A 23108-nucleotide genomic window follows, 5' to 3' on the forward strand; every position below is an offset into this window, starting at 1 on the left:
CATAGAGGAGTAAAATTACTAATAACTAGCAGCTTAAAACCTGAGGCACAGTCAATAACGATGCTTCAAGCAGCTTAACTCGTAGCAGGAGTGTTATTACATATTTCATCGAACATGTAAAGGTCAGTGATGTAGAAATGTGCACCGTTTATGGTCAAATCTCATACAATGTCAAATTATTGAGAAATCATGATTAGAAAGAAATAAACAAAGCGATAGAGATATTTTATCATGCAAGATTTAATTTTTTATGCTCCATGGAGGATAAAAAAAAATTGGTAAATGACGTTTAATTTTGCTGATTTACTGCTTTGCTCTATGACCAGCTGCAGCCAGACTCATGCTTCCTTATACTGATGTTATTTGCTGCATATTTAGCTATTTGAAACTGGGGAATTCTGATCTCCGGCCAGGAAAAATCCAAGAAAAACATCACATGAAGTTCTATTTCCAAGTTAGTAACATTTCCCCAAAAATGAGCTTAAGGTTTCCTGTTTATCCAAACATAAACAAACGTGAAGTTTTGATGTGTTCAAAATGTAGTTATAAGTTTGACAGTCAAGCTATTAGCTACTGCTAGTTTTCAATTCAATTCAATAATACTTTATTAGTGCAGAAGTTGTTATTTCCACTTGATTTAGTGTCAACATGGTTGATTTTTGGGTTAAAAATCTATTGTGGATCAGTGGGTTTTTAAAAAAAGTTCATGTTGAGTCACATATATGAATGTATATGAGGGAAAGTGTAGAGTGTCTTCTGTAATTTGAGATACGTGCTTGGATGAGCACTCTTAGTCAGATTCAAATCTCACAACATTTTGTTGTGACTCATGGGAACCAGAGTGACTGCTGTCTCTCACCTGCATGTAAAAACAACTCGAGTCCACTGGTTTTCACCAATCCACTTGTTGTCTCAGCTGTCTGTGAAGAGCTGCTTATCAGAGGGCCACTCATCATTCAGTTTGATCTTGGATGAAAACTAATACTGGACCCAGGGTGAACACCATCTCTGCATGAGTAAGGGACTACATTCTGAGGACAAATTTTTAAAAAAAGGCAAAGAAATTCAGCTAGAGGGGAAAAGATAGGACTTTGAAGAAAAAAGAGACGCAGAGTCTGAATTCCAGGCAGGAATTGATTCGCAGAGATGAAAATCCGAGTCGTCCAAATTTGGGGATTCTTAATGACAGTGCTCGGCTGGATCTTTGTAGCCTGCACGATGGCCATGGAGGGCTGGAAGATCACTTCCATTGGGGGCATGGGGGGAACGTCCATCATCACAGTAGCCTGGTACTGGTCCAGCTTGTGGAGATCCTGCTTTACAGATTCAACTGCTGTTACCAATTGTCGTGATTTCCCAGTGCTCTGGTCTGTGGAAGGTATGCAAAGACAGATTCACATATTTCAAACTGTGTCCACTCTGTCTTACAGCTCTGCTTTTTAAAAAATGTCTTTTTTACCTTTTATATGACTCCAGGCTACATCCAGATTGTGCGAGGCCTGCTGATGGCAGCTCTTTCCCTGGGCATGCTAGGGTTTGTACTCAGTCTATTGGGTATGGAATGCACCTTTATTGGGGGTAAAGACCCGTCGAAGTACAAGAAGATCTACACTGGAGGATGCTGCCACATCATCAGTGGTAAATTTCTAGTTTTCATTACACAGCAATCTTAAAATGTATCCGGCTGATTTTACTTGAGGTGTATGAGCAACACAGACAAAGTGATTTTTAATTATTTTGATACGTGTATGTGTTGCCTTCATGCAGTAAACTCAACCTGCTGAGATTTAAGATTTAAGAATCTGTGTTTTAGGATTAGGATTAAGGGAGGCACATGTTCACTTGAAAACTCCTGATTCTTGTCACTCCGCTGTCACGAACGATCTCCCTCTGTGATAGAAAGTCTTTGCACCCTCTCTAAGTGCAACGGTGACTGGAGGTTTTGAATGGACATGTTTTTCGTTCAGTGCTCGATTCTGACGGCGTACACTGGGGAAAGGATGACGGTTCGGTTAAGTGGCACAGAGCTGTAACCATAACCTGACTTAGCTGGGCATGTAATTGCGCTGAGTGTTATCAACCTTTCAGGCTAAGAAGTCCTTCAACTTAAGCAACTATCTTGCATATCACATGTTTTGACCAGTGCAGTCAAAACATAGTCCTATTAGACTGAGTTCAGCCTTTTGTTAGTCTTCATTAGTATGCACCGCCACGTGTAACTTCTTTTCTTAGTCTTTCAACATGGTTTTCCTTTAGGTGTGCTGTCCACAGCTGGATATGCTGTTTATGCGCAGTATGTCTCAATAGAATCCTTCAACCCTGACTTCACGGGACTCAAGTAAGTTTGCGAGCTTACGTCTAACCACTGTTGCATCTGCAGGAATGTTCTTAGCATGACTGAAGTCTGTACACGTTAATCTCACAGTGTTTCGGTGGGATATTAACAGGTATGACCTCGGCACTCCGCTGTTCCTCGGCTGGGTGGGCTCAGCCTTTCACATGGCTGGTGGTTTCTTCTATCTGTGGTCGGTGTGTAAGCCGCTTTGTGGAGGAGACGACACGTGAGTCAAAACACATACTTGCTGTCACATGTCAGTGGAAGGGGAATAAGTAACATCACCCTCACCGACCTTAATGAGTATCCGCACCCTCTGTGGTCTTCATTCATAGTGGACAGGTTCTGTTAATGCTCAGGACTTTTAAAGGTGGGAGCGTGCAGTTGGTGAGAAGTCGACCTTCTGAAAGGTAGAAAGAACAAAATGCTTCCTTAAAAAAAATGACACCATGATTATGTAATCCTCGACTGGTTGAGTGAGATAAGGAGCATTTACTAACGTTAAGCTTTCTGAACTGCTGATAAAAGCTATGAGAATTAATCAATTGATTAATTAATTAATAACAATCAGTTCCTCAAATCTTTAGTCCCTTGCATTAAGGGGTATTTGTTGATTTTATTTCAAAATACAATCCTAATTATTTTTGACTTGAAGGTCATTTGAACCTGGGGTAGGTTTGAGGGTCCTTAGTAAGTATTGTTTTAATGCCCGTTTTAAAGATTGTTTTTATTTTTTTGTTTTTGCATCTATAGGCTTCAAAGCAATTTGTGCCACAGTAATTTTATAAATGCGAGTTTGTCTGGGTTGGCCAGGCATACGTGAGTGGCGGTTATGGCCACCCCTGGCACTGCCCCTGTCCTGGTGTCACTCCACCTACATGGAGTGCTTTCAGTCGCAACAAGCTAGAATATAACATATCATGGAAAGTGGGATCCTGCTGTTTTGTCTTGTTTGATATAAACTATGTCTGTCTTCCTTTAGGGTAATTGTTCGAGCACTGCCAGAGCCAGAGCAAAACAAATCCACCACAGCCCTGTCCACAGTATCAGAGATCACATCCAAAACCAAACTGTCCTCCATTTCTGAGCTGTCGTCCAGATCTGATCGCTCAGGTGTCTCTTCCATCACCTCCAAATCAGAGCGTACATCCAAATCTGGACGCACCACTAGGTCAGGGCGGTCATCTATGACAGAGCGTACTGCCCGATCTGTGGGGTCTGCAGGTTCAAGATCAGGATCAGGGTCAAGATCCGGATCAGAATCGGGATCTGGGTCTCAGTCCGGTCTATCTTCAAGGTCCAGCCTGTCTACTTTGTCTGAGTCAAGGAGCAGCAGTGGCAGCAGTGGCAGCAGCCGCAGCAGTGGCAGCAGCCACAGCAGTCGCAGCAGCCGTACAGTGTCCTCGCTGTCAGGCGACTCAAGGAGTGAAACTACACCTTTCATCAAAAATTCCTTTATTTAGAAAGATGTGACTAATAAGTGAAGAACAAGTATGAAAGAACGTGTGGAACAGGGAGGTTGAATTCATTCTGGTTCATATTTGAATATATATATATATGAGTTCAAACAACATTCCGCTGATTGTTTTTTTTTCATTAATAAAATCTGTTGCACATCTTTGTTTCAAAAGGTCTTTTCTTTCTGCACATTAATTTCTGTGATGTGTTGGCATTTTATTAACCTTTACACAAGTGAAAAACTCCAGTGTGCTGATCAGGTCTGGTTGACAGTAAACAGAGCCTGTTTTGTTGTTATTCAAACCATGATCCAAATACAAAAGCGCGAGCAGTAACACGACTCAATCCGACGCAAAAAGCCATGCAAGTTTTATTGATTTAGACGACCTGCTTTGCAAGGTAGGGAAGGATTGTTGACTTTATAATCCTGAATTATTAGCTTTTCGTTCCCAATTGATTTTCTTTTCACTACAATACTAGACAAAGAATACCTACGCTATCCATGAAGCTTCTTCTTGTACTATTTTTGGTAGATTAAAGAGATGTGGAGGAGACTGGCTCAGATCCTGGGCCTGCTGCTTTGCATACTGGGCTTGGGTTTGGTGGGCTGCACTCTTGCAATGGACCACTGGAGGTAGGCCTATCAGAGTTAAAGAAATAAATAGCAGAAATAAAGCACATATGTATGGCTTTAAGGGTCCTCTACTGTCTCAAGTGAAGATCGGATCTTATGGTACACAGAAATTCAGTAAGCTGTCATCCAAAAATTCCATCTTGCATGCAGGTAATGTCTGTTTTAATTCTGTTGCGGTGATTGTAAGCATGGTCACTTCTTAACCTTCACTAATCCTGTAGCAAATTAAGGGATTCTCACATTGAAAAGATGCCTGGAAAATGTTTGGATGTGATGATGATAATGATTACTCGTACCAGAAGTCACTAAACAGTCCAAACTCCGTCACAGAACTGAAATACCACCATTAACTTTCATTCACTCTTTGTTTGATGGGAAAATCCAAGCAATCTGATGCCTGTGTACTAAACATGAAGGTGGATTATTTCTTTGTATTTTTTTTTAGGGAGCCAGTCTTTCTTGTGATCTTTTAAAGTGGTCTTGAGCAGCAGTTCTTTCAGGCTCTCTGAAGTTCTTTTGAAGTTTTTACTTGGATATTGGCAGCTTTTGAACTCATTTTCAGTCCAGTCCGTGTGCTGTGGCTGACAATTTTCAGAGGATCGTATTTTCTAGGTTGTTAAACTCACCTATAAATCATTCCAGCTTTAATAAAAGACACTTAAACAAAGGGATGAACCAGTGTTGTGTTTACACATAACAGACAACTTTGCAGAAATACAATGTTTTCGCTGCAGTAAATGAAAATGCATGAAAATGGTCCACACTTCTACAGACAGGGCACATTTTCTGCATTTAATTTTAAGACTTGATGTACATTTTAATGGTAAAAAATAATGTAATTGAGTGCAGCGTTTCCAGTGCAATATGAATACTTTCATGATTGTGTATTTGTTCTTTTACTAAGACTTCCTCAACCGCTTAAATACAGTATTAAGTATTAAGTTTACAGTATGATAGTAAATTAATTAAATTAATTAGCTTAAAATATCATTTTTATACACCATTTCCAGCACTGTTTATTCTATTTTTGTGATTTCTGTGAAATAGGTGCTTCTTTCCAAAGACTGAGAAATAGACTTCAGTGACATCATGGAAAAACCCTTAACAATATATATATGAAAAGCAAACGATACAAATAGATTTGTTATAATTCTTCTTTTAATTTGCCTCTATAGAAATATAAGACTGTGCTTGATGTAATCAAAATGGATTATTGGCTTGTGGTGAGAGTTGTTAGAATAAGAATGAAACCGTAAGATATATGATATAAGAAATGATTCCAAGATTTTATTCATATTATATTGTCATCTTCTTCAAATTAAAATTGATATTCTCGAGAGTGGCGCAGCTTGGGGGTCAAGGGGGCTCTTCTGTGGTGGTGACAGCCTGGTACTGGTCTAACCTGTGGAAGGACTGCTACGAAGACTCCACTGCTGTGGTGAACTGTGTTGACCTCGGCGTGCTGTGGAGAGTCAAAGGTAGGTACAAAAAAAAATAATCCTATCTCGATGTGATGAAGAAAATCATCTGGTCCAGATCAGGTTTTACGGGTAGATGAATACAACACGTGATATATTGCACCCTGTTATTATTCATACAAATAAAAAAAAGCAAAGTATTAAGCCAAACTGCAGAGAATAAGTATGAAATGCTGTAGTCCATCCTTACTGCTTCAATATGAATTAAGAGGTTAAGCAGCAGTCAGGTGCTGCCAATAAAATACATTTGATCATGAATAGACATCAGCAATTGTCTTCGAGGAGCAATTGTTGCTGCCCATCAACCTGGGAAGGATGATATTATATATTATACATTATATATGTCAATTTCCAAACTATTTGGAGTCCATCATTCTACAATAAGAAGGATTATTCCCAAGTGGAAAATAGTTCAAGACAATCGATAATCTTCCCTTGGAGTTAACATCCCAGGAAGTTCATGAGAGTATGATTACAAAATGACTGAACAAGTGTGGCTTGTTTGGAAGGGTTGCAGGAGAAAGACTGGCAGCACAGCTTGGGTTTGTAAAGTAGCTTTAATTATGTCTGCATGTTCTTTCTTCAATAATCTGCGTGTTACCAGCACACATCCAGGCAGTCCGGGGGCTACTGCTGGCAGGTCTCTGCCTCGGCTTAACTGGAGCTGTGCTCTCATTTTTTGGGATGGAGTGCACGCGTATTGGTGGGGACCAGAAAAGCAAGGAAAGGATATTAATAGCCGCATCTGCCGTCCAGCTGGTCGGCTGTGAGTATAACTCGCTTGCATCTAGAAAGCTCGAGCTGTTGTCAGATCAGCTTCTCTGAACACAGTCACTGGTTTGTCTTGTTTTTTCCCTCATGTGTCATCGATTTCTCCTCCAAGCAGGCGTATCAGATGTGGCTGGCTTTTGTTTATACATAAACAGGGTGGCTTCAGTTTTTTTACACAGCAAAGCAGATTCATCAAAACTGAGGTAACACAAGGTCTTTAAATAACCGGCTTCTATAATTAAATGTGCGAAAATGAAAGATGATAGCTTTTTAATCCCCCATCTCCTCAGCTATGAGATTGGACCACCCCTGTATCTCGGCCTGGTGGGGAGTATTCTCATTGCACTTGGCTGTACAGTTCACTGTGCAACCGCATGCAGGGTTAACCATCCAGAGAGGTGTGTTTACTTATCTTTGAAGCAAATTAATTCGTGTTCCACCTTTAATGTTAGGCTGCTGAACAAGAAGCATCTCAAATGTTTTTAACTGAATGTTGTATGCTCCAGACATGCCGCAGTTCCCTCGATCAGAGGAGAAGAAGAAGAAGAAGAGAAAGAGGTGTTACCAGGAGAAAAACACATCCACCAGCAATCAAGGCGAAGTGTTTCCTGTTACAAGATGGCCTCTGTTGTGATTGTGTAAATGAACTTCAACTGTCCAAGGTGTAACATGCACGATAATCTCAAAGCAAAGGCTCCTTTAGACAGAAACTAAATAAATAGAAAATTGTTTTTGAGAGAAATGAGAGAAACAGTCACATTACAAGATATTTACTGTAAACGAGATCAAATTACGCCCGAGCAACAGTACAAAGAACATTATCTCATTTCTAAGGGCAACTCCACTGTCTCTCTGCTTATATTAGAAAGCATTTTAATTCAAATAAATGGTTTTTGAACAATCTAACGCTGTAATTATGGGGTCCACTGAGTATTAATGTATTGCCAATGTATTGCCAAAAACATTTCAACATTTCAATATTTATCCACATACTGGGTTTCAAATCATTCTGCTTGCTAGTATTACTGCTTCTATTTCACTTTAAGACCGTGTAAAGCTAATTGTAATTGTCAACAAGGACTGTGGTGTGATGTAATCCTTCACCCTATGTGCTGGGAACACCAATGATGCTTACTGGACAAAACTATCTAAAAGATAAGATGAGATACAAACTAAACATCCACACTGCTGGTCTGCCACCAGCACTTCAGCAGTGACTCAGTCCTGTTCCCAACAGTGAGACACTTTTATTGGTTTTATTCTCTTTTTAGTGGATTGGCAGAATTCACCATGAAGTATAGGACGGTGGTGATGTATGTGGAGATCGGCTGTTTTGTATCCTGCCTGTGTGGCTGGATCTTGGTGTGTTCCACTCTTCCCACAGAGTACTGGACTTTCTCTGAGGTGGGCAGCATTGTGCTGACTACCTCCAACTACTACTCCAACCTGTGGAGGGACTGCATCTCGGACACCACAGGAGTATCCGACTGCAAGGACTATCCGTCCATGCTGGCACTGCCAGGTAAGATCCCATGAACGCTTTAAACTCTCTGCTTTTCTTTTGTAATATGCAGTTAGGGACTGTGTGAAAATGATTTAATAAGCGAAGGGGACTGAGCTGCAAATCTAATAAAAAAAAACAAAAAATTGTAAATGTCTTCTTTTGCCTTAATAAACTTCAACTGATCGCTTTCTAAATTTAGCTCTTTTTGCTGCGACAAATATTGTCTATTTAGATTAATATAATCTGAAGCACTAAATCACGAACATGTTCTAGAGGACATTTAAGGACATTTACAATAACAGGCAATTGAATGCCAGGACATAATTGTGAGTTGCAGACCACACTAGATGAAAAATCTATTTTTTTTTAATAATGCATTAACAAGAGTTGCACAGTTAACATAAACTGAAAACAAATGATGGGTGGAGCCGACTTTAAGCGCCATTTTGAAGTCTGGAGTTTGTCCGTTGCCCATCCAATGTTGATCTTTTTAGAGTCAGAAATGGCCAATGCCAGTGTGGCAATTTAAAAGTCCCCTCAAGCCTTTCTTTTTTTTTTTTAAACAGTTATTTGTCATTACTGCTTTCAACTATTGTAAATCTCCAAGAGGAAGAGGAAACTATGTACCTCTGTATGTAATTGTGGGTGGGATGTTATGCTAAGCTACAGTTAGCGCTACAGTTATGCTAATGTAGCGCTACATTAGCGTAATGGTTGTGCTACATTAGCATAACTGTCTACAGGGATATGTTGGGCAAGATGTGCTTTGAAGAACATATATCTGGGCACTTTGGGCTTTATTCATTTATTGGAAAGCAAGAAGCACTGCACTTTTTTTTTTAAATTGCATTTTTTGTTATCTTTCAGTGTTCCTTCATGTTGTCAGAGCTCTTGCGGTCTGCGCAGTCATCACTGGCTTCTTTGGGGGTGTCCTCGCACTCATAGGGATGAAATGCACCAAAATTGGTGGAACAGAGATTACCAATGCAAGAGTGACATTCTCTGGTGGTCTAACCTACCTCGCTTCAGGTAGAAATACATTTATTTTATTTCCAAATATTATTATTCAAACTTCAGAAAAGCGGATATTTCCAAAATGTACCATTCTCTGGCAGGATTCTGTGGAATGATCACGTACTCTTGGTGGGGTCACAAAGTCATTTCCGAATTTGTGGATCCAAACTTCAGGGCACAGAAGTGAGCACTTTTAAAACGGCTTGAGCATCATTACAATGCCACTTTAAGAGATATTACTTAAAGCTAGTAATTTATAATTGTAACAACTCTTGCTACATTTAACTTTAAGATTTGAACTTGGAGCTGCAGTTTTCATTGGTTGGGGAGGTTCCATTCTTCTCATCTGCGGTGGGACAGTGCTGACTTACTTCTCTGGGAAAGAAGGTCTACGATCTAGGTGAATATAAAACCTCCCTCTGAACTTGTACACTCTTTTGTGAGTTTATTTCACATTATGCACGCTTAAGTTATTTAAAAAAACAACTTCCTCATATGTTCATCTTCTATTTCACCTGCATTAGTTCACAAACAAGACGGAGACCGCATACGTATGCCACTGCCCGTTCCAGACGGACGTACAGGCAGCCGACATCGTCTTCCAGAGTAACTTGGATGCCACCGCTGTATCATGCAGGCAGGAAGAGCCAAACAAGCAGAACAACGACGACGAGGACCAGTCAACCCTACGCTCGGGACACGTTCGTTTGAGCCAGATACAGACACAACGCCGAGAGGCCGACTGAGAGTAGTTTCAAGACATTTGTTTCTTTGCGAATCATCTTGGTGTTGCAAAAATACTATTTTGTCATAGCGTTTGCATTTCTTTCAAGATGCATTGAAAGAAACGTGAACAAATATTGTTTTTGCACCGCGCTGCCTAAAGATATCACTGAAAATGAGTTGTTTGCCGGCTCATCCCTTGAGTTCGGAGCTTTTTCTGCTGTTTTTACATTGCTTTCTGATTCTTTTCTCCATTAGACTATCCTGTTTTCTAATTAGATGACCCGGTGACGTGAATGTTCTAATTAAACCAAAGACTGAGAAACGCGCCGAAACTGACTTGAAATCTGTCATAAATCAGTCCTCTGGTTACTTCAAGAACACCGTTGACAAAGAAATCCTTTATTGCTTGCATAAATATTTTCATACAAAGTCCAATCTCATTGGGCCACATCGGAGTGATATAAAATTCAAATGTACAAAATTTTACACGGACACAGAGTGCAAAAGACAGTGCCTCTCTGGAGTGTTGCTACGGACGATACAAAACAGCATCTAAAAAACACTGCAAAGGTCTAAGAGTTGGCACAAGGCATAAAGTGAAACCAAAAAGAAATGACAGTCAGCTCTAACATATTCATTAGATGAGTCCTGAACAGAAAACTCTTCTCATTGTAGTAAGTATTGCTTTTCTTCTCTGATATTGAGGGAAAGTAAGTAAAAAATATGGCTATTTGGCATCGACTGCAGGTGTCAGAGAAGCTGACTGAGGTTTCTTTGTCTGTGCTACTTCACAGAATCGGCTGCATTGTTAGATGTGTTTGTTGCTGATATCCTCTGAGTCGCTGATGTCACTGAGGGAGCACAGGCTGCTCTTCAGGGTGCTTCCTGTACCAGCTTCTGTCAGACCTGCCAGGCAGAAGACGGCGCCGTTTAAAGCGTCTCTCATACCAGAGACCATCAACAACATAGTCTGCGATTCAGATTGCGTGAGAGGAATTAAAAATGTAAGCGAGCCCGTGTGGCACTGACCTGATTTGGGACCCTTTCCGGTGGAGGTCCCCCAGATGCTGGTGCTGGGTGAGTCCAAGCTCTTTCTCAAGGCTCCAGAGAGCTGTTTGTCCTCCAAGGAGGAAACTGCCCAGTCGCTGCTCTCCTCGAGATCTGTGAACTGTCAGGACAAACATTACTCCTCACTTCTAAAATGTGCAGATACCGGGAACAGTGCAAAACAAAGCTACAGAGCGAGGTCTTACCGACAGCTCCTGAACCTCATCCTTCCTCTCGGGTAAGATGCTGACGCCCCCTGCTGGTTTCTTCACCACTCTGTCGGCAAACTGCTTCTCCATTTTTCTGGCCAAATCGGTAATTTTGTTCTCTGAAGACAAAAGCAATTCAGTTAGGCCTGGACTATGGGAAACGGTAGCACAAGAGCGGCGTCAAATCTGGTGCGGATGGCACGTTCAAATTCATTTTGGCTCATATATATACGTAAAAAAAAAAGAACGAGACGACTTATTTCACTGGATCCTGTGACCTGACAATAAAAGACAAACCTTTGCCGTGGTTTTTCTTATCCACATTTCCGTTCTGGTCCTTGTAACCCTGAAGCTGCTTCGGATCAATCTCCTGCAGCTCACTGACGTCTGACCACTCCTCCTCCTCGTCATCGCTCTCCATCTTTGTGACAGGCGTCCTGGTCACCCCGCCCACTGGTGCCCAGGACTGCTGCGGTCTGGGGCTGGAGGACTGCCTGACTGCAACCTGCCTGGTCAGGGCCGGACTGGCTTTGGTTGCTCTGATTTGGACCGGAGTGGCCTGATTTAATCTGGGCTTCGGTGACTTGCCCCTCTGCTGTTTTAGTGGCTGCTCCTCCTCCATGTCCGTGTCCTCTTCTTCTTCTTCAGATTCCTCATCCGAACTGAAGGGGGGTGTCCTGAAGAATGCCAAAAATGCTATTTTTAAGCTGCCATGTAAACGGAAACAACTGGCCTACTCGTCAGCCTGTGCTTCTTGACCACATCAACCAAAGATGACGTCGAACTCTGTGTATTTCATCAAAAATGTGTGTGCATAGCTGGTATGAAGCTGTCATAATGCTGTAGACATAGTTTGCTAAATACTCTCTCAAAAGAAAGAAGTACATACTGTGATGTTGGCAATCTTACTCAAAAGCCTGAAAATGTTTTTTTCCCCATACTTGCTGGTGAAAGCAACCTTGGCGTTGGGCGTAGACGTCTTGGGTTGGGTGGTGGTTTTGGTCCTTGGCGCCGGCTGAGGGGTCTTGGGCTGTCTGACTGCAGGTCTGGATGTCACCTGACTGGCTCTGGAGGGCAAGCTGCTGGATCGCGGTCGGATCTGAAGCACTGCACGGTTACATCACAACAATTAGCCCATCAGCCGCTGACAGTGTGTCAGAACTCAAATCAGCTTATGTGGCAGCAAACAAGCTTTTAAACAGATTAGACCGGCAGACACACGCAGTCAAAAGGTAATTACTGCTATTTAATAATAAGCAAGGCGCTGTAAGACACTTGATCAAATCAGTTACTCAGTACTACTCAGTGTTGGGGTGGGGCCAGATTTCAGAGTTTTAAAAGATGATGTCACGTGTTAAGAGGCTTTTTGATGACTCAGGCCTGCTTAGCACCTTGAACAGGCTGTTTGGATCTGGCCTTTGGCTCTGGAACAGGATCGCCGCCCAGCTTCTGCTCCACGCTGCCAACGATCTCCTCCCGATGACGCCAGTACTCGGGTGTCGTCTTTGCGAAGCTCTCCCGCCTCGAACGCATCTTGGCCAGGACGGAGGCGAGCTCCTTGCTCTTTAGGCCGCTCTGGTCCTGTGAGCCGAAAAAACAAAAACTCGTAAGAGAAAGAGAAAATGATCGCAAACATCCGCCGCAGCGAGCCCTGGATAAGAGAGTGGAGCGTACAGGCTTGACCCCCAGGCTCTCCAGCTTCCTGAGGAGGGTGTGTTCGATCTCTGGACGCATCTCTTTCTTGATGCTGGGGTTTCTTTTCAGAGCGCCGGCGGTCCCCCTCTGTTTCCTCTCTCCTGCAGGCTCAGGCTTCTTCTCCGCAGGCCTCTTCTCAGAGATGCTGCTGGAGTCTGTAAAAGACGTCTTTGCTTAGTCACAAAACAAAAAACAACCAAACCAGGATCCAATGACAAGCAGCCAACTCACAAAAATAAGCATGCATCGAGAAATATCCACAGAAAGCCGATGGATGTGACTGCAGCAGGGCGGGCGGAGGAGGACAAAGCCTCCAAGTTTTTTTTTGTTTTTGCCACTAAAAAAAAAAAAAAAAGAGGCGGCAAGACGATGGATGGAAAGCGACGATCAGCCGTGCCGACGAAAATCAAACAGCACACGCTGTCATGTGAAATAAAAAAGGTTTTATGCACCAGGACACACCAGCTTGTAGAAGCTGGTCACCAGATGAACTGTAATGTCTGATGTATTACACTGTTTCATGGTCTATTGAAGAAAAACTAAGTGAAAATGCAGAATCTGGCTGGGACGTCCACAAAAGTTAAGGATGAGATAAGGATCTGTTGGAACTTGATTATTATCTTGTTTTTTAAATTTTTTTAATGATGCCCTGAATAAAACATGGTAGATTTTTTTCACATGACATGTCGCAGGTGGAAAACGTAATGGCAAACGTAACAGCTTTGCTCTCGATGACCTCGGGAAAAAGGACCGCTCAGAACAGACCCATCGCGTCCATGCAGCAGCATGCAGCCGGCCCCGGCTCTGTCGGATTGAGCTTCTTTACCTTTCTCCTCTTCTGTCAACTCCTGTATAGGATCCAGCTTAAAAGCAGAGGCCGGCTCCTCTAACGGGGCAGCACACGAGGTGACCGGGAGTCGGATAAAATAGGCGTTAAAAAGGGGGACAAGATGAGAGTGTGCTTGATGAGAGTGTTGTCAGAGACGGCATTAGGTAACTCCTTCATGCACAGAAGCACAAGCTCAGCCTGACAGCAGGGAATCATTATTCTAATTTTACAAAGGCTGACTTACCAAGTACGACTCTCTTCTGCTTCTGCTTCGGCTCCGGTGCGCTGGCAGCGACTGAAACACAGGATGCGTTTGAAATATAAAATCACTTTCAAATGCAAAAACCTCCTTAAAACTCAAATTCAGTCTTTTATATATATAACAATGAGAGCTGCTGATTCAATTGTGGAACAAGTGAAGACAGACGTCAGCTAAAAACAGAATCCTTACCTGGTACTTCTACTACTTTGGTGGGTGGATTTGAGGTAATCGTGCGTATCTGTGAAAAAGAATTAAACGCCACATGATCAGGACACATAGAAACTTGATATGAGGTGCAACACACACAGCCAGTCTCTTCTCTAAAAGGCAAAACGATTCCAGGGAAAGCAAAGCTCACTTCCTGTGAGCTGGAGCTCCAGCCAAACATACAGTATCATCACGTGTCAACACAAGCCCAACAAGCTAATAGAGGATATCCTGAACAAGGGCTGACGCTGCTCCTCTCTTCCCCTCCTGATATTATCGAGCCGGGCGGCGTGAGAGTGCTGACCTGCTCCCTCTGAGCCTTGATGGTTTGCTCCTTCTCCTGCAGCCTGCTCCCCATCTCCTGCTGCAGCCACTGGCTGCGCTCCTGGTGCTCCGACACGGACGACTGCATCCTGCCCAGCTCATTCAGCAACTGCAGGACAGCAAAAAGGAGGAAGAATTTCCCAGTCAGCCCACTTCTTTCGGATGTTCTGCACGCTGCAGTTACAGACGCTTGGGAGCACTGAGGCGCACCTGATTCTTTTCAGACTCGTGTTGAACCTTTATTTCCTGCAGTCTGGATTCCCACTTTTTATCCTACAAGAGAATTTGCCATCGTGTTAAGATTGTCCTTAAAATGACTCAAGCTTTTGACAACAGCATCTCCTCTCCGGGCTGACCTGCTTCTTCATCTGTTGCTGCAGCTTTTGGATGGCCTGCAGCTGCATCTCTTTATAGACGTCCACATCTCTCTCTGGCTGCGAGCTCACGGGACTGGCTGGTTTTTCCTGCTTGGCCGACTGATTCTGATTGACCTCCTGTGAATGAAAACACGTTCAATTCGACTCAATTAGTTCAAAGAGGTACGGATCTAAGACCTCTATGTCAAATAAATGTCGCGTTAAGAAGTAGCCGTCTCGTACACTGAGAGCTTGAATGTTTCGGTTGTAAAGATATTCCATCTCCCTGCGTATGCCATCCCTGCTGTCCTCTATTTTTCTGTCCATGCGTGCCATCTCCTCCGCCTTAAAACGGTCCAGCTCCCTCAGCAGGTCTTTGTGCATGGACAGCTGCTCCTTCTCCTGGAAACGCACACGTGAAATACGCTTCATTAGTATCGGTGACAAATAACTGAAGCTTTTACACCGTTTTCTTCAGTCTCTTAAAATCAGCTTTTTGCTCCCACCTGAGCTATCTTGGCTTGCAAGGCCTGCTGCTGTTGAGCTACTTGTTCCTTCAGACTGCTGATCTCCAGCTTCAGACTGTCGGTCTGAGATTTCTTCTCATTGTCGAACTGCAGCTCTAGAAGAAAAGAAGACAATAAAGAAAGGATATACCTGCCGCCTGATAACGCAGTTCATCGTGTCCTCTTTAATGTTTCTGGTGGACTTACGGATCTGATACTCATCAGGGTGCCGGCGCTGCATGTGATTCTGAAGAAAGGAGGAATTGAGGAAGGACTTCTCGCAGTGTGGGCACTGCAAAAACGGAGAGAGAAACACACAAGTCGGTGAGACATTTATTCACGCAGAGATCGCTGCTCTTTACGCTGGTTTTGTTTCCTATTTCAACACTTTCAGTTTCAGTCTATTGCAAAAACAGAGCAAAGCTAAAGGACCAACAACAGCACCAGCACAACCAAGAGCAGCCCAGTCCTGACTATTGCACATATTTCCGAGTGTGGCAGCCAGAAGATGCGGACGTGTCGTTGCAAAACCCCAACAAACAGAGGCTGCAGAATAATGTTGAAGGCCTTTGGGTTTCGGAGGATTAAACAGGCGTCCGTCTGCATTGATGAAATACCAAAAATCCCACGGACAGATTAAGATTTACTGCTTTTACAAAGATGGTGTTCCATCTTTATTTGAGTCTACTTGAGCATATACAGCCAAGAGTGATTTGTTAGGGAGTGTTTTAGTTTTGAGAAGCTCAGTTTTGTACATTTTGTACATACCAATGTCTGCTTTGGGTCTGTTTAACACAATAATTGATTTTTTTCCAGTGTCACGCAAACACAGCTACTGTATTTACCTTGCTGGGCTTATTTCCATTATCAATGAATCTGAAGGATGTTTTCTGAGTTACTAAATACCTTTTTTTGTATGTAACAAGAACAAAAACCAGTGAAAAATGTTGCACTGGCAAGCAGAAATTCATCAACCTAAAATTCTTGAACCTAACAGTTCTTTCTACTTACAGGCCTCACATTATATAGATTTTAGCTGACAAAGCCCAAGTCGACATCAAGAACCTGCCGACACTTTACACCGAGCTCAGGCGTGTGCTTCCAAACAGACACATAGCGAGAGTGATGCTGATATGCTGATATGCTTCTTGCGGCAAACGTCACCTCACTCGCTCGCACTAAGCAGCGAAGATGCTGCGGGGGCTCCCCACACATCACGCGCCTAGTTTAACGCTGCCACTCTCGGTGCCCGAGACTTCATTCAACATTAAACCGCCTGCAGCCGATATCTTGTCGCGGCGTCTGCTATGAAGCGCAGCCACGCCACACACAGACCTGTGGCTCTGCGAAGGGGTCTTAAGTACTGCAATTCAATTACTGGGTGTTGGAATAAGTGGACATTTGAGGAAAATTCAATTTGTGGAGGAAGTGTCCATGTGTACATGTATAAATGTGGACTGAACACATGGAAAAGATCCTTGGAAGGACACAAACATACACACATGCTTGGCTTCGATGAATTATTGAACCAGCTCTGTTAGCTGAGCTCCTTGCGCACACCTAGCAACCACATGCTGCCATGACACGCTATGGCTGTTGCCTTGGCAACCCTCAGGCCAGGTCAGCAGCAGCAGCCATAGGCTTGAGGATCACAGAGAGATTTTTGTGTCAGTGCTACAAATAACCCAGAATATGAGCAGAGGTGAGTACTTACAGGCAGATTTATCCCAACACAAGCAGGCTCTAAGGCGCGCGTCTTCAACAACACTCTCAAATGACAGAATGGGGAGGGAGAGTGGAGGAGGTGTTAGTCTGCCTGTCACTCTGATTTATTGTCTTTTTCCTTTTTTCTTTTTTTGTAAGTGGATTTACAAAAACTAATTGCTATGGGAAAAAAGACGCCATCTGCTCAGGAGCTCTAAATCCTCTGCTTCAAGTCTGAGAATAAAGCTCGTCGTGATCAACCCAAAACAACGTGGCCGCTTTCGGTTTATCGTATTTATAACAAAAAATGTGAAAGCCACTGTCTGAAGTCTTTTTTTTTTAAACCCAAAACCCAACGTGAAACGCACAAAGCTCAAGCCCTGAATGCATCTCGGCAACAATGACCGAGGGAGGCCCAGAGGAGGGGAGAAGGGGGATGGGGGTGGTGGAGAAAAAACATCAGCGACAAATCCTGAAAAGAAAGTGAGTCTGTCAGGGGTACCTTCGGGCTGCTGATGATCCGTGGTGCGAGCAGGGACTGCTGGGTGCGAATAACCTTCTTCCGCTGCTTGAGCTCTGCCGTCAGCTCCTTCACCTTCTCCTCCTGCTTCTTCTGCTGAGCCAGCAGCTGCTCTCGATCCCTGCCGGCCGCCGACAACCTCTCCTCCGCCGCTCGCACGTTGAGGCTGAGGAATTCTTGGCAGTGGAGGAGCCACTCCACTGTGAGCTGAGCCAGCTGCAAGAGCTTGACCAGAGCCGGGTCCACGGGGCTTTGGCACCGCTGGCATCGCTCCCCTTCCAGGCTGCAGAAGGTCACCATGCTGATGTGCTCCTGAAGGGCGTCCACGTCCAGCTGGCTCACCACCAGCTCTATGTCCACGGCGTTGATTCGTCGCCAGTCCACACTCTCCCGGCGCGGGCGGAATTTGAAGGGGAGAACTGTGGAGGCTCCGCTGGATGGAGTCATACCTGGTGCGGGGACAGTGTGGCCGTTTACAGAGGGCTGGCTGAGCGGGGAATTCAGAAGGGAGGGGATCCCTGCTGATGAGTGGGTCCCCTGGGTGTCACTGGTGTAGGGGTAGTAGACTCTGTCGTGAAATGGCTGAAAACAAAGACCAAAGAGAGGTTTTGGCACTCCATTTAAAAGCAGACTCTGATCAATTCACACCGGCATCAAATGCCCTACATACACGGAGACACAGGAAGAGAAGGTGAAAGGAAAGACAGACTGCAGCAGCTGCTTTGACGAGGTAAAACAGCACAGTACAGATTCCACCACGGAAAATCCAGCCTCCATCTACCTACGACGCGGTTGCTGTCCTGCTGCAGCCCCGCTCTCCTTACCATCTTCAACCGATTCTGCCTTCAGCCGGCGAGAGAAATCGAAGAGTCGTCTTGGTCTGCGGTCCCGCCCCCTTGCATGCAGCTCACTGCGAGAACGGCGAGGCAAGGGCGTCCGCCACGTTACCATGGAGACAGAGACCAGCGTCCCTGGGGAGAGAAATGTTATCAAAACAGTGCAGACAATCAGCGAACGTGTGTCCCCGCAGAGCGCATATTACTAGCTACACACATTCTTAATCACTGCTGTAAAAACCGAGAGGAAGAAAAAAAGAAGAGCGGCCTAACTTTCCTCCGAACGTGCGCGAGGGATTTTAGAGAAAATGGTTTCTTTGCTAACAGCCGCTAATCTGTCGGCATCACGTTTCCGAGGCAATGACTTCGCGTCGGGGCAGGCTTTTTACACACTTGTTTGGACTTCAACCTAAACAATGGCAAACAAGCTTGAACTTGTCTTCACTGTAAGCGGCTGAGACGAAGCACCACGTCAAGATAGAAAAAAACAAAAGAAAGATAAAAAAACTAACTCGCAGACCGAACTGCAACCTGAAAACCTCTTACGTCCTTAAGCCCTTCACGCGTTCCTGGCTAACGGACAGTTCATACACAACGTCTCAGAGAAAACTTAAAACGTAATTTCACACCACCGACAATTGTGAAAGCTGAATATTTAGTTTTAAAATGCAACTGTTCCTTTAAGACAACTTACAATATGAGTATTCCTGCTAATTTGCAGCCGTTTCGAAAGTTTTCCATCGACGAGACCCCAGTCGATTTGAGGGTGACGTAGCTGCTGGTCTCCACATTCCTAAATCCCTGCTCTCTGAAAAAAAAAAAAATCCGCCATAATGTTAAACAAAGTACGCAACTTCCGGTGGATTCATCCAAAGTAAAACGTTCCTGGTAAATTGGAAAATTTAAATAAAAGGGATATGTTGACAGTAAACTCTGCATTCACAAACATTTAAAGAAGCACTTAAACGCCTCTCACGTTGCATGTTGTAACGTTTGTGCCAAAGACTTTTTAAATCATACAGTATGTAATGCACTATATTTTCTACAAAATCCCAGTTCGTGTATATATGTGAAGTATAAATACATAGTAAGGTGTTTCTGAAATTTCAGAATTACATCATAGTGGAGAATATTTTCCATCATATTTTGTCTGAAGCCAGAATAGTGATGAAACCTATGGCGCGAGACACATCGTGTTAATACTTTGAAGGTACAGTCAAGTATTTCCGGTGTAACTCCGTTGAATTTGATGCAGGTCGCAACAACAAGGGGGAAGGGAGAAGCAGTTTTAAAACGGGGAGTCTCAAAGAGGGAAGAGGGGCTCTGAGTGCACGTTCATGGCGGCCCTGCTCCGACGGTTGTTTTTATTTTTCTCACAAACGTTGGGAGATTTAAACAATCCAACACAATTACTGAGTCGTGAACACGGCCGGAAGGATGCTGGAGACGATTTTGAAAAGTTTTTTTTGACCACGCATAGATAGGCCGAACTTGCGAAACAGCTTTTTGTGCGATGTAATGATTCACAAACCTTCTCTGGAATTAGGGGGCTCTTTATCGGTTCCATTGTTTTCTTTCTGCTATTTTTTTTTTTTTTTTTACCTCCTTCCTTATTTCCGTGACCATGATAAACACACGGTGCGATGAGTTTTATTATTACGCCTGTGCAACATAATTATTAAAGTGAAGACCGCCATGATGCCTTAAATGTATTATACAGCCAAAACTCAGAGGGAGTCATCATCATTTCATGTTAATAAAAATGTAATGGTTGTCAAGTCAAGAAAAATCAAGAATCAGAATACAATAGGTTACAGTGGGCCACTTATTTGTTATAGTTCAGGTTCATAATAACATGTCTAACACATAGATTAGGAGCAAATGGTCTACACTGAAAGAAAATGAGCGAGAATTAACAGCGAAATAGTCAAAAAACACATTTGAGCCTTATATATCTATATCAACCTCATGTTTTCAGTTGATTCCCATGGCAGACACCCTAACATGTACACCATCTCACCAGCAGAGGTCAGTAAAGATCTGAGCTATGGCAGGTGTTGGGATTTCTTTTTTTGGAGGACGGACGGTCATCTTTGCCAGAGGAAATACCACCGACAGCTGCTGTGGTGGAGAGCAGCTGCAGGAGGCGACAGAGTACCTGCTTCACCAGAGAGAAGAAGTCTGTAGGGTGCATGCGCCAGGCACAGTTATCTCTTTGGTGCTGTGGATGTGTTTTTTAAGCATACGATCGGGGAATAATTCACATTCAGGACAGTGCTGGTGCTGAAACAGCGTTTCAAATGAAAGGAGGTATGAGGTTAGGATGAGAGCGGCAACCTGGACGTGCACATCCCTTTGTACTGAGCAGAGAGGCTGACTGAGCACCATCTTTCCAATCGGCCCTTAGACAGCTTCAGTCAAGACCTGATGAATAGAGATTTTAATTCCTCTGGACAGGGCCTGTGACTGTCAGTATACCCTGAGGCAAGCAGGGGAGACTCTCCTCCCAAGTTGTGCCTGGGAAAGACAGGCAGCTCTCGCTATTGGCATCCCAATGAGGCAGAGAAGTTCAGCTGTAGGACAAGATGCTTGATGCCCCGTTTTCTCTGCCACGCTCAACCTTTCCGTGGAGTTTTCCCCCCAGTGTTTTTTAATGTTCCCTCACATACTGCGGCCTTGATGCCGGAGTTATGAAATGTTGACTTGAAAATAAAATCCACACTTTTTTCCTTTTTTTTTTTTAACAGTTTACCGAAGCGAGACACACATGAGGGAGAGAAGATGCGAAATTGCATTAGTCATGCAGTAAAAAGGAGCAGGGGAGTGCAGAGGAAGAGGAGCAGACCTCTTGAGATGAGTAAGCACAGCCATCCTCTCAATTTACTGCTTGATTTATGAGTTCATTTCCTTCACGAAGTTCTCAGCGGGGGTGAGGTGGTATATCTTCCCACTATAGGTAGCAGTGGCTCCACTTCTCAATTCCCCATGAGACCCACTCTCACCACTGCAGGCCTTAGTGGGACTATAAATAATGGCTTCTGTAACAAGTGCACATGGAAAACAGAGAGGAGAGGATGCCCAAACATATACATGAAAGAAGTTGCTCTGTTCTCATGCAGAAGACCATATGGAATCAGACCACTCTGCATACTAAAATGCTGGGTGGAGTTACGCTTACTGAATCTTTGATTCTCCGATATTTCATATAATTGGATGATAGGAGGAGAAACTTTGAAACCTTTCGCATACAGCGATTTTTCTCCTCTTCAGGAGTCTGGGGGAGATGCAGCTTAACAGCAAGAATGCAGAGGAGCTACCTGTTCAGCGTTTGGGTGCATTTGAGAACACAGCGGAAGATTTGGAAATGCCTGAGTGAAAACTCACCGGACGAGGGAGCAACTTTGCCCTCTTCGTGTGAATAGTTGAATAAAAAATAGAAAAGATTTCCCTGTGGCATGGTCAATATCCAAAGAACAAGAAGGTGTCAAATATTTGCACAACAGTTCATTTGCAGGCAAAGATAGGTGTGATTATGCTACACAGTCTCACTGTATTGTGCTTATCATTTTTACCAGGGAAAAAACGTTCCAATTTGAAATTTTGTTTGAGGTTTGGCAGCAGAGTTACATACAACTGTATAGACAGAGATGTGAGTTATTCTCCCATTTGACCATAAGCTTTCTAAACTTACTTTAGTTTCTAGCTTCATTTTTGATGTCTTCCACTGTTCATTTCCACTTTTAAATGCCGCTTGTTCAGGTTTAGGTAAAAAAAAAAATGTTTTGCCATTTATTTAGGTATGTAAAAGGAGGTGGTTGGGTTTACACATTAAAGTCTTCGCCTTAGAGATAGGGTGAGGAGCTCGGCCATCCAGAGGTGCTCCGCTGAGGTGGTCGGGCATCTGGTTATGAATCGATGCCTCCTGGTCGCCTCCCTTTGGAGGTTTTCCAGGCATGTCCTACTGGGAGGAGGCCCCGGGGCAGACCCAAGACTCGCTGGAGGGATTATACGCCTCAGGATCCCCCAGGAGTAGCTGGAGAGTGTCACTGGGGAGAAAGATGTCTGGGTTTCTCTCCTGGACCTGTTGCCTCCGCGACCTTGGCTAAGCGGACAAAAATGGATGGATGGATGGAAGTCCTCCTCAGCAAAAAAAAAAGTTTCTTACATGATCAAAATCTTGAGCAAAATCAGCGCCACAGCTGGGGATTTCTGCTCTGAATCTTTAAAGCCCCACCTGCATTCTCAGACAGCTGCTATGGTCTGGTAGACTAGAGATCAATCCCGACTGCATCCGGGGTGGGGCTGTACTGTTAAGTTACATGCACTGCGAGGACCAATAACACAAAAAAAGCTAGCAGGGACTGCCAACTTACTCCCCTTTAACAGGATGACTGTCCAGGCAAACAGAAGACTCATCTTCACTCAGGAAGAGATCTCACCACTGCAACATAAAGCCGAGTGGCAATCCCGCCTGCAACTGCCCACCAGTTTTACCTCTCAGACACTTTGTTTGTCTATTTTGAACGACGCTGTAGCAGGGGTCACCGGTGGTGAATCAGCGCTGTGGGAAGGAGAGATGAAAGAGCGCTGGGGAGGGGAGAAAGAGAGAAGCATCCCACCGTTTCCTTTCATTGTCCCCTATGAATGTTGCTCAGGTCATAAAAGACCCCAGCACTGAAGAATTATATATAGC

At 43.8% G+C, this 23108-nt stretch overlaps 4 protein-coding genes across 8 annotated transcripts; 3 read left to right on the forward strand and 1 right to left on the reverse strand.

Annotated features, from left to right (window-relative positions):
* The first annotated feature begins 821 nt into the window (after nucleotides 1-821).
* On the forward strand, nucleotides 822-3923 carry LOC140293332 (claudin-10-like). Of its 2 annotated transcripts, XM_072379529.1 has the most exons (6): nucleotides 822-1378; nucleotides 1477-1638; nucleotides 2257-2338; nucleotides 2448-2561; nucleotides 3318-3697; nucleotides 3734-3923. In XM_072379529.1, the coding sequence occupies exons 1-6, from the start codon at nucleotides 1147-1149 to the stop codon at nucleotides 3796-3798; spliced, it is 1035 nt and encodes a 344-aa protein (XP_072235630.1). In that variant the 5' UTR covers nucleotides 822-1146; the 3' UTR covers nucleotides 3799-3923. The 2 variants fall into 2 exon arrangements, with proteins under 2 accessions (XP_072235630.1, XP_072235629.1); XM_072379528.1 differs by having other exon boundaries at nucleotides 3318-3923.
* Nucleotides 3924-4291: 368 nt separating this feature from the next.
* LOC140306794 (claudin-10-like) lies at nucleotides 4292-8144 on the forward strand. 2 transcript variants are annotated; one of them, XM_072385503.1, is made up of 7 exons: nucleotides 4292-4427; nucleotides 5766-5905; nucleotides 6510-6671; nucleotides 6792-6879; nucleotides 6967-7074; nucleotides 7183-7338; nucleotides 8061-8144. In XM_072385503.1, the coding sequence occupies exons 1-6, from the start codon at nucleotides 4336-4338 to the stop codon at nucleotides 7316-7318; spliced, it is 726 nt and encodes a 241-aa protein (XP_072241604.1). In that variant the 5' UTR covers nucleotides 4292-4335; the 3' UTR covers nucleotides 7319-7338; nucleotides 8061-8144. The 2 variants fall into 2 exon arrangements, with proteins under 2 accessions (XP_072241604.1, XP_072241525.1); XM_072385424.1 differs by lacking the exon at nucleotides 8061-8144 and having other exon boundaries at nucleotides 4293-4427; nucleotides 7183-7596.
* On the forward strand, nucleotides 7744-10244 carry cldn10d (claudin 10d). Its single transcript, XM_072385325.1, has 5 exons — nucleotides 7744-8198; nucleotides 9048-9209; nucleotides 9296-9377; nucleotides 9487-9594; nucleotides 9719-10244. Exons 1-5 carry the CDS (start codon nucleotides 7967-7969, stop codon nucleotides 9903-9905), a joined length of 771 nt encoding a protein of 256 aa, XP_072241426.1. The 5' UTR covers nucleotides 7744-7966; the 3' UTR covers nucleotides 9906-10244.
* A 78-nt stretch (nucleotides 10245-10322) lies between these two features.
* On the reverse strand, nucleotides 10323-19227 carry dzip1 (DAZ interacting zinc finger protein 1). Of its 3 annotated transcripts, none has more exons than XM_072385107.1 (19): nucleotides 19110-19227; nucleotides 18404-18550; nucleotides 17562-18161; nucleotides 15563-15647; nucleotides 15356-15471; nucleotides 15093-15251; nucleotides 14850-14987; nucleotides 14704-14766; nucleotides 14474-14602; nucleotides 14152-14200; nucleotides 13945-13995; nucleotides 13698-13757; nucleotides 12851-13026; nucleotides 12568-12757; nucleotides 12118-12283; nucleotides 11474-11853; nucleotides 11174-11295; nucleotides 10950-11088; nucleotides 10323-10826 (listed from the first exon to the last, which is right to left on the reverse strand). In XM_072385107.1, the coding sequence occupies exons 2-19, from the start codon at nucleotides 18404-18406 to the stop codon at nucleotides 10729-10731; spliced, it is 2724 nt and encodes a 907-aa protein (XP_072241208.1). In that variant the 5' UTR covers nucleotides 18407-18550; nucleotides 19110-19227; the 3' UTR covers nucleotides 10323-10728. The 3 variants fall into 3 exon arrangements, with proteins under 3 accessions (XP_072241208.1, XP_072241329.1, XP_072241259.1); XM_072385228.1 differs by having other exon boundaries at nucleotides 10324-10826; nucleotides 18361-18550; XM_072385158.1 differs by lacking the exon at nucleotides 13698-13757 and having other exon boundaries at nucleotides 10324-10826.
* Nucleotides 19228-23108: the final 3881 nt, after the last annotated feature.

The sequence above is a fragment of the Leuresthes tenuis genome, unplaced genomic scaffold, assembly GCF_036924035.1.
Source record: "Leuresthes tenuis unplaced genomic scaffold, fLeuTen1.0.hap1 SCAF_1, whole genome shotgun sequence".
Lineage (NCBI taxonomy): Eukaryota > Metazoa > Chordata > Actinopteri > Atheriniformes > Atherinopsidae > Leuresthes > Leuresthes tenuis.

Excerpts from the sequence above, each read along its gene's own strand:
- LOC140293332 (XM_072379528.1), top strand. The coding sequence starts at position 1,147 with ATGAAAATCCGAGTCGTCCAAATTTGGGGATTCTTAATGACAGTGCTC. Across the intron at positions 2,339-2,447 it reads CCTGACTTCACGGGACTCAA|GTATGACCTCGGCACTCCGC; the intron begins GTAAGTTTGCGA and ends GGATATTAACAG. Across the intron at positions 2,562-3,317 it reads CTTTGTGGAGGAGACGACAC|GGTAATTGTTCGAGCACTGC; the intron begins GTGAGTCAAAAC and ends GTCTTCCTTTAG.
- dzip1 (XM_072385107.1), bottom strand. Across the intron at positions 14,201-14,473 it reads TCAAGGCTCAGAGGGAGCAG|ATACGCACGATTACCTCAAA; the intron begins GTCAGCACTCTC and ends TCTTTTTCACAG. Across the intron at positions 13,996-14,151 it reads CAAAGTAGTAGAAGTACCAG|TCGCTGCCAGCGCACCGGAG; the intron begins GTAAGGATTCTG and ends CCTGTGTTTCAG.
- LOC140306794 (XM_072385503.1), top strand. The coding sequence starts at position 4,336 with ATGTGGAGGAGACTGGCTCAGATCCTGGGCCTGCTGCTTTGCATACTG. Across the intron at positions 5,906-6,509 it reads CGTGCTGTGGAGAGTCAAAG|CACACATCCAGGCAGTCCGG; the intron begins GTAGGTACAAAA and ends GCGTGTTACCAG. Across the intron at positions 7,075-7,182 it reads AGGGTTAACCATCCAGAGAG|ACATGCCGCAGTTCCCTCGA; the intron begins GTGTGTTTACTT and ends TGTATGCTCCAG.
- cldn10d (XM_072385325.1), top strand. The coding sequence starts at position 7,967 with ATGAAGTATAGGACGGTGGTGATGTATGTGGAGATCGGCTGTTTTGTA. Across the intron at positions 9,210-9,295 it reads TCTAACCTACCTCGCTTCAG|GATTCTGTGGAATGATCACG; the intron begins GTAGAAATACAT and ends ATTCTCTGGCAG. Across the intron at positions 9,378-9,486 it reads CCAAACTTCAGGGCACAGAA|ATTTGAACTTGGAGCTGCAG; the intron begins GTGAGCACTTTT and ends TTTAACTTTAAG.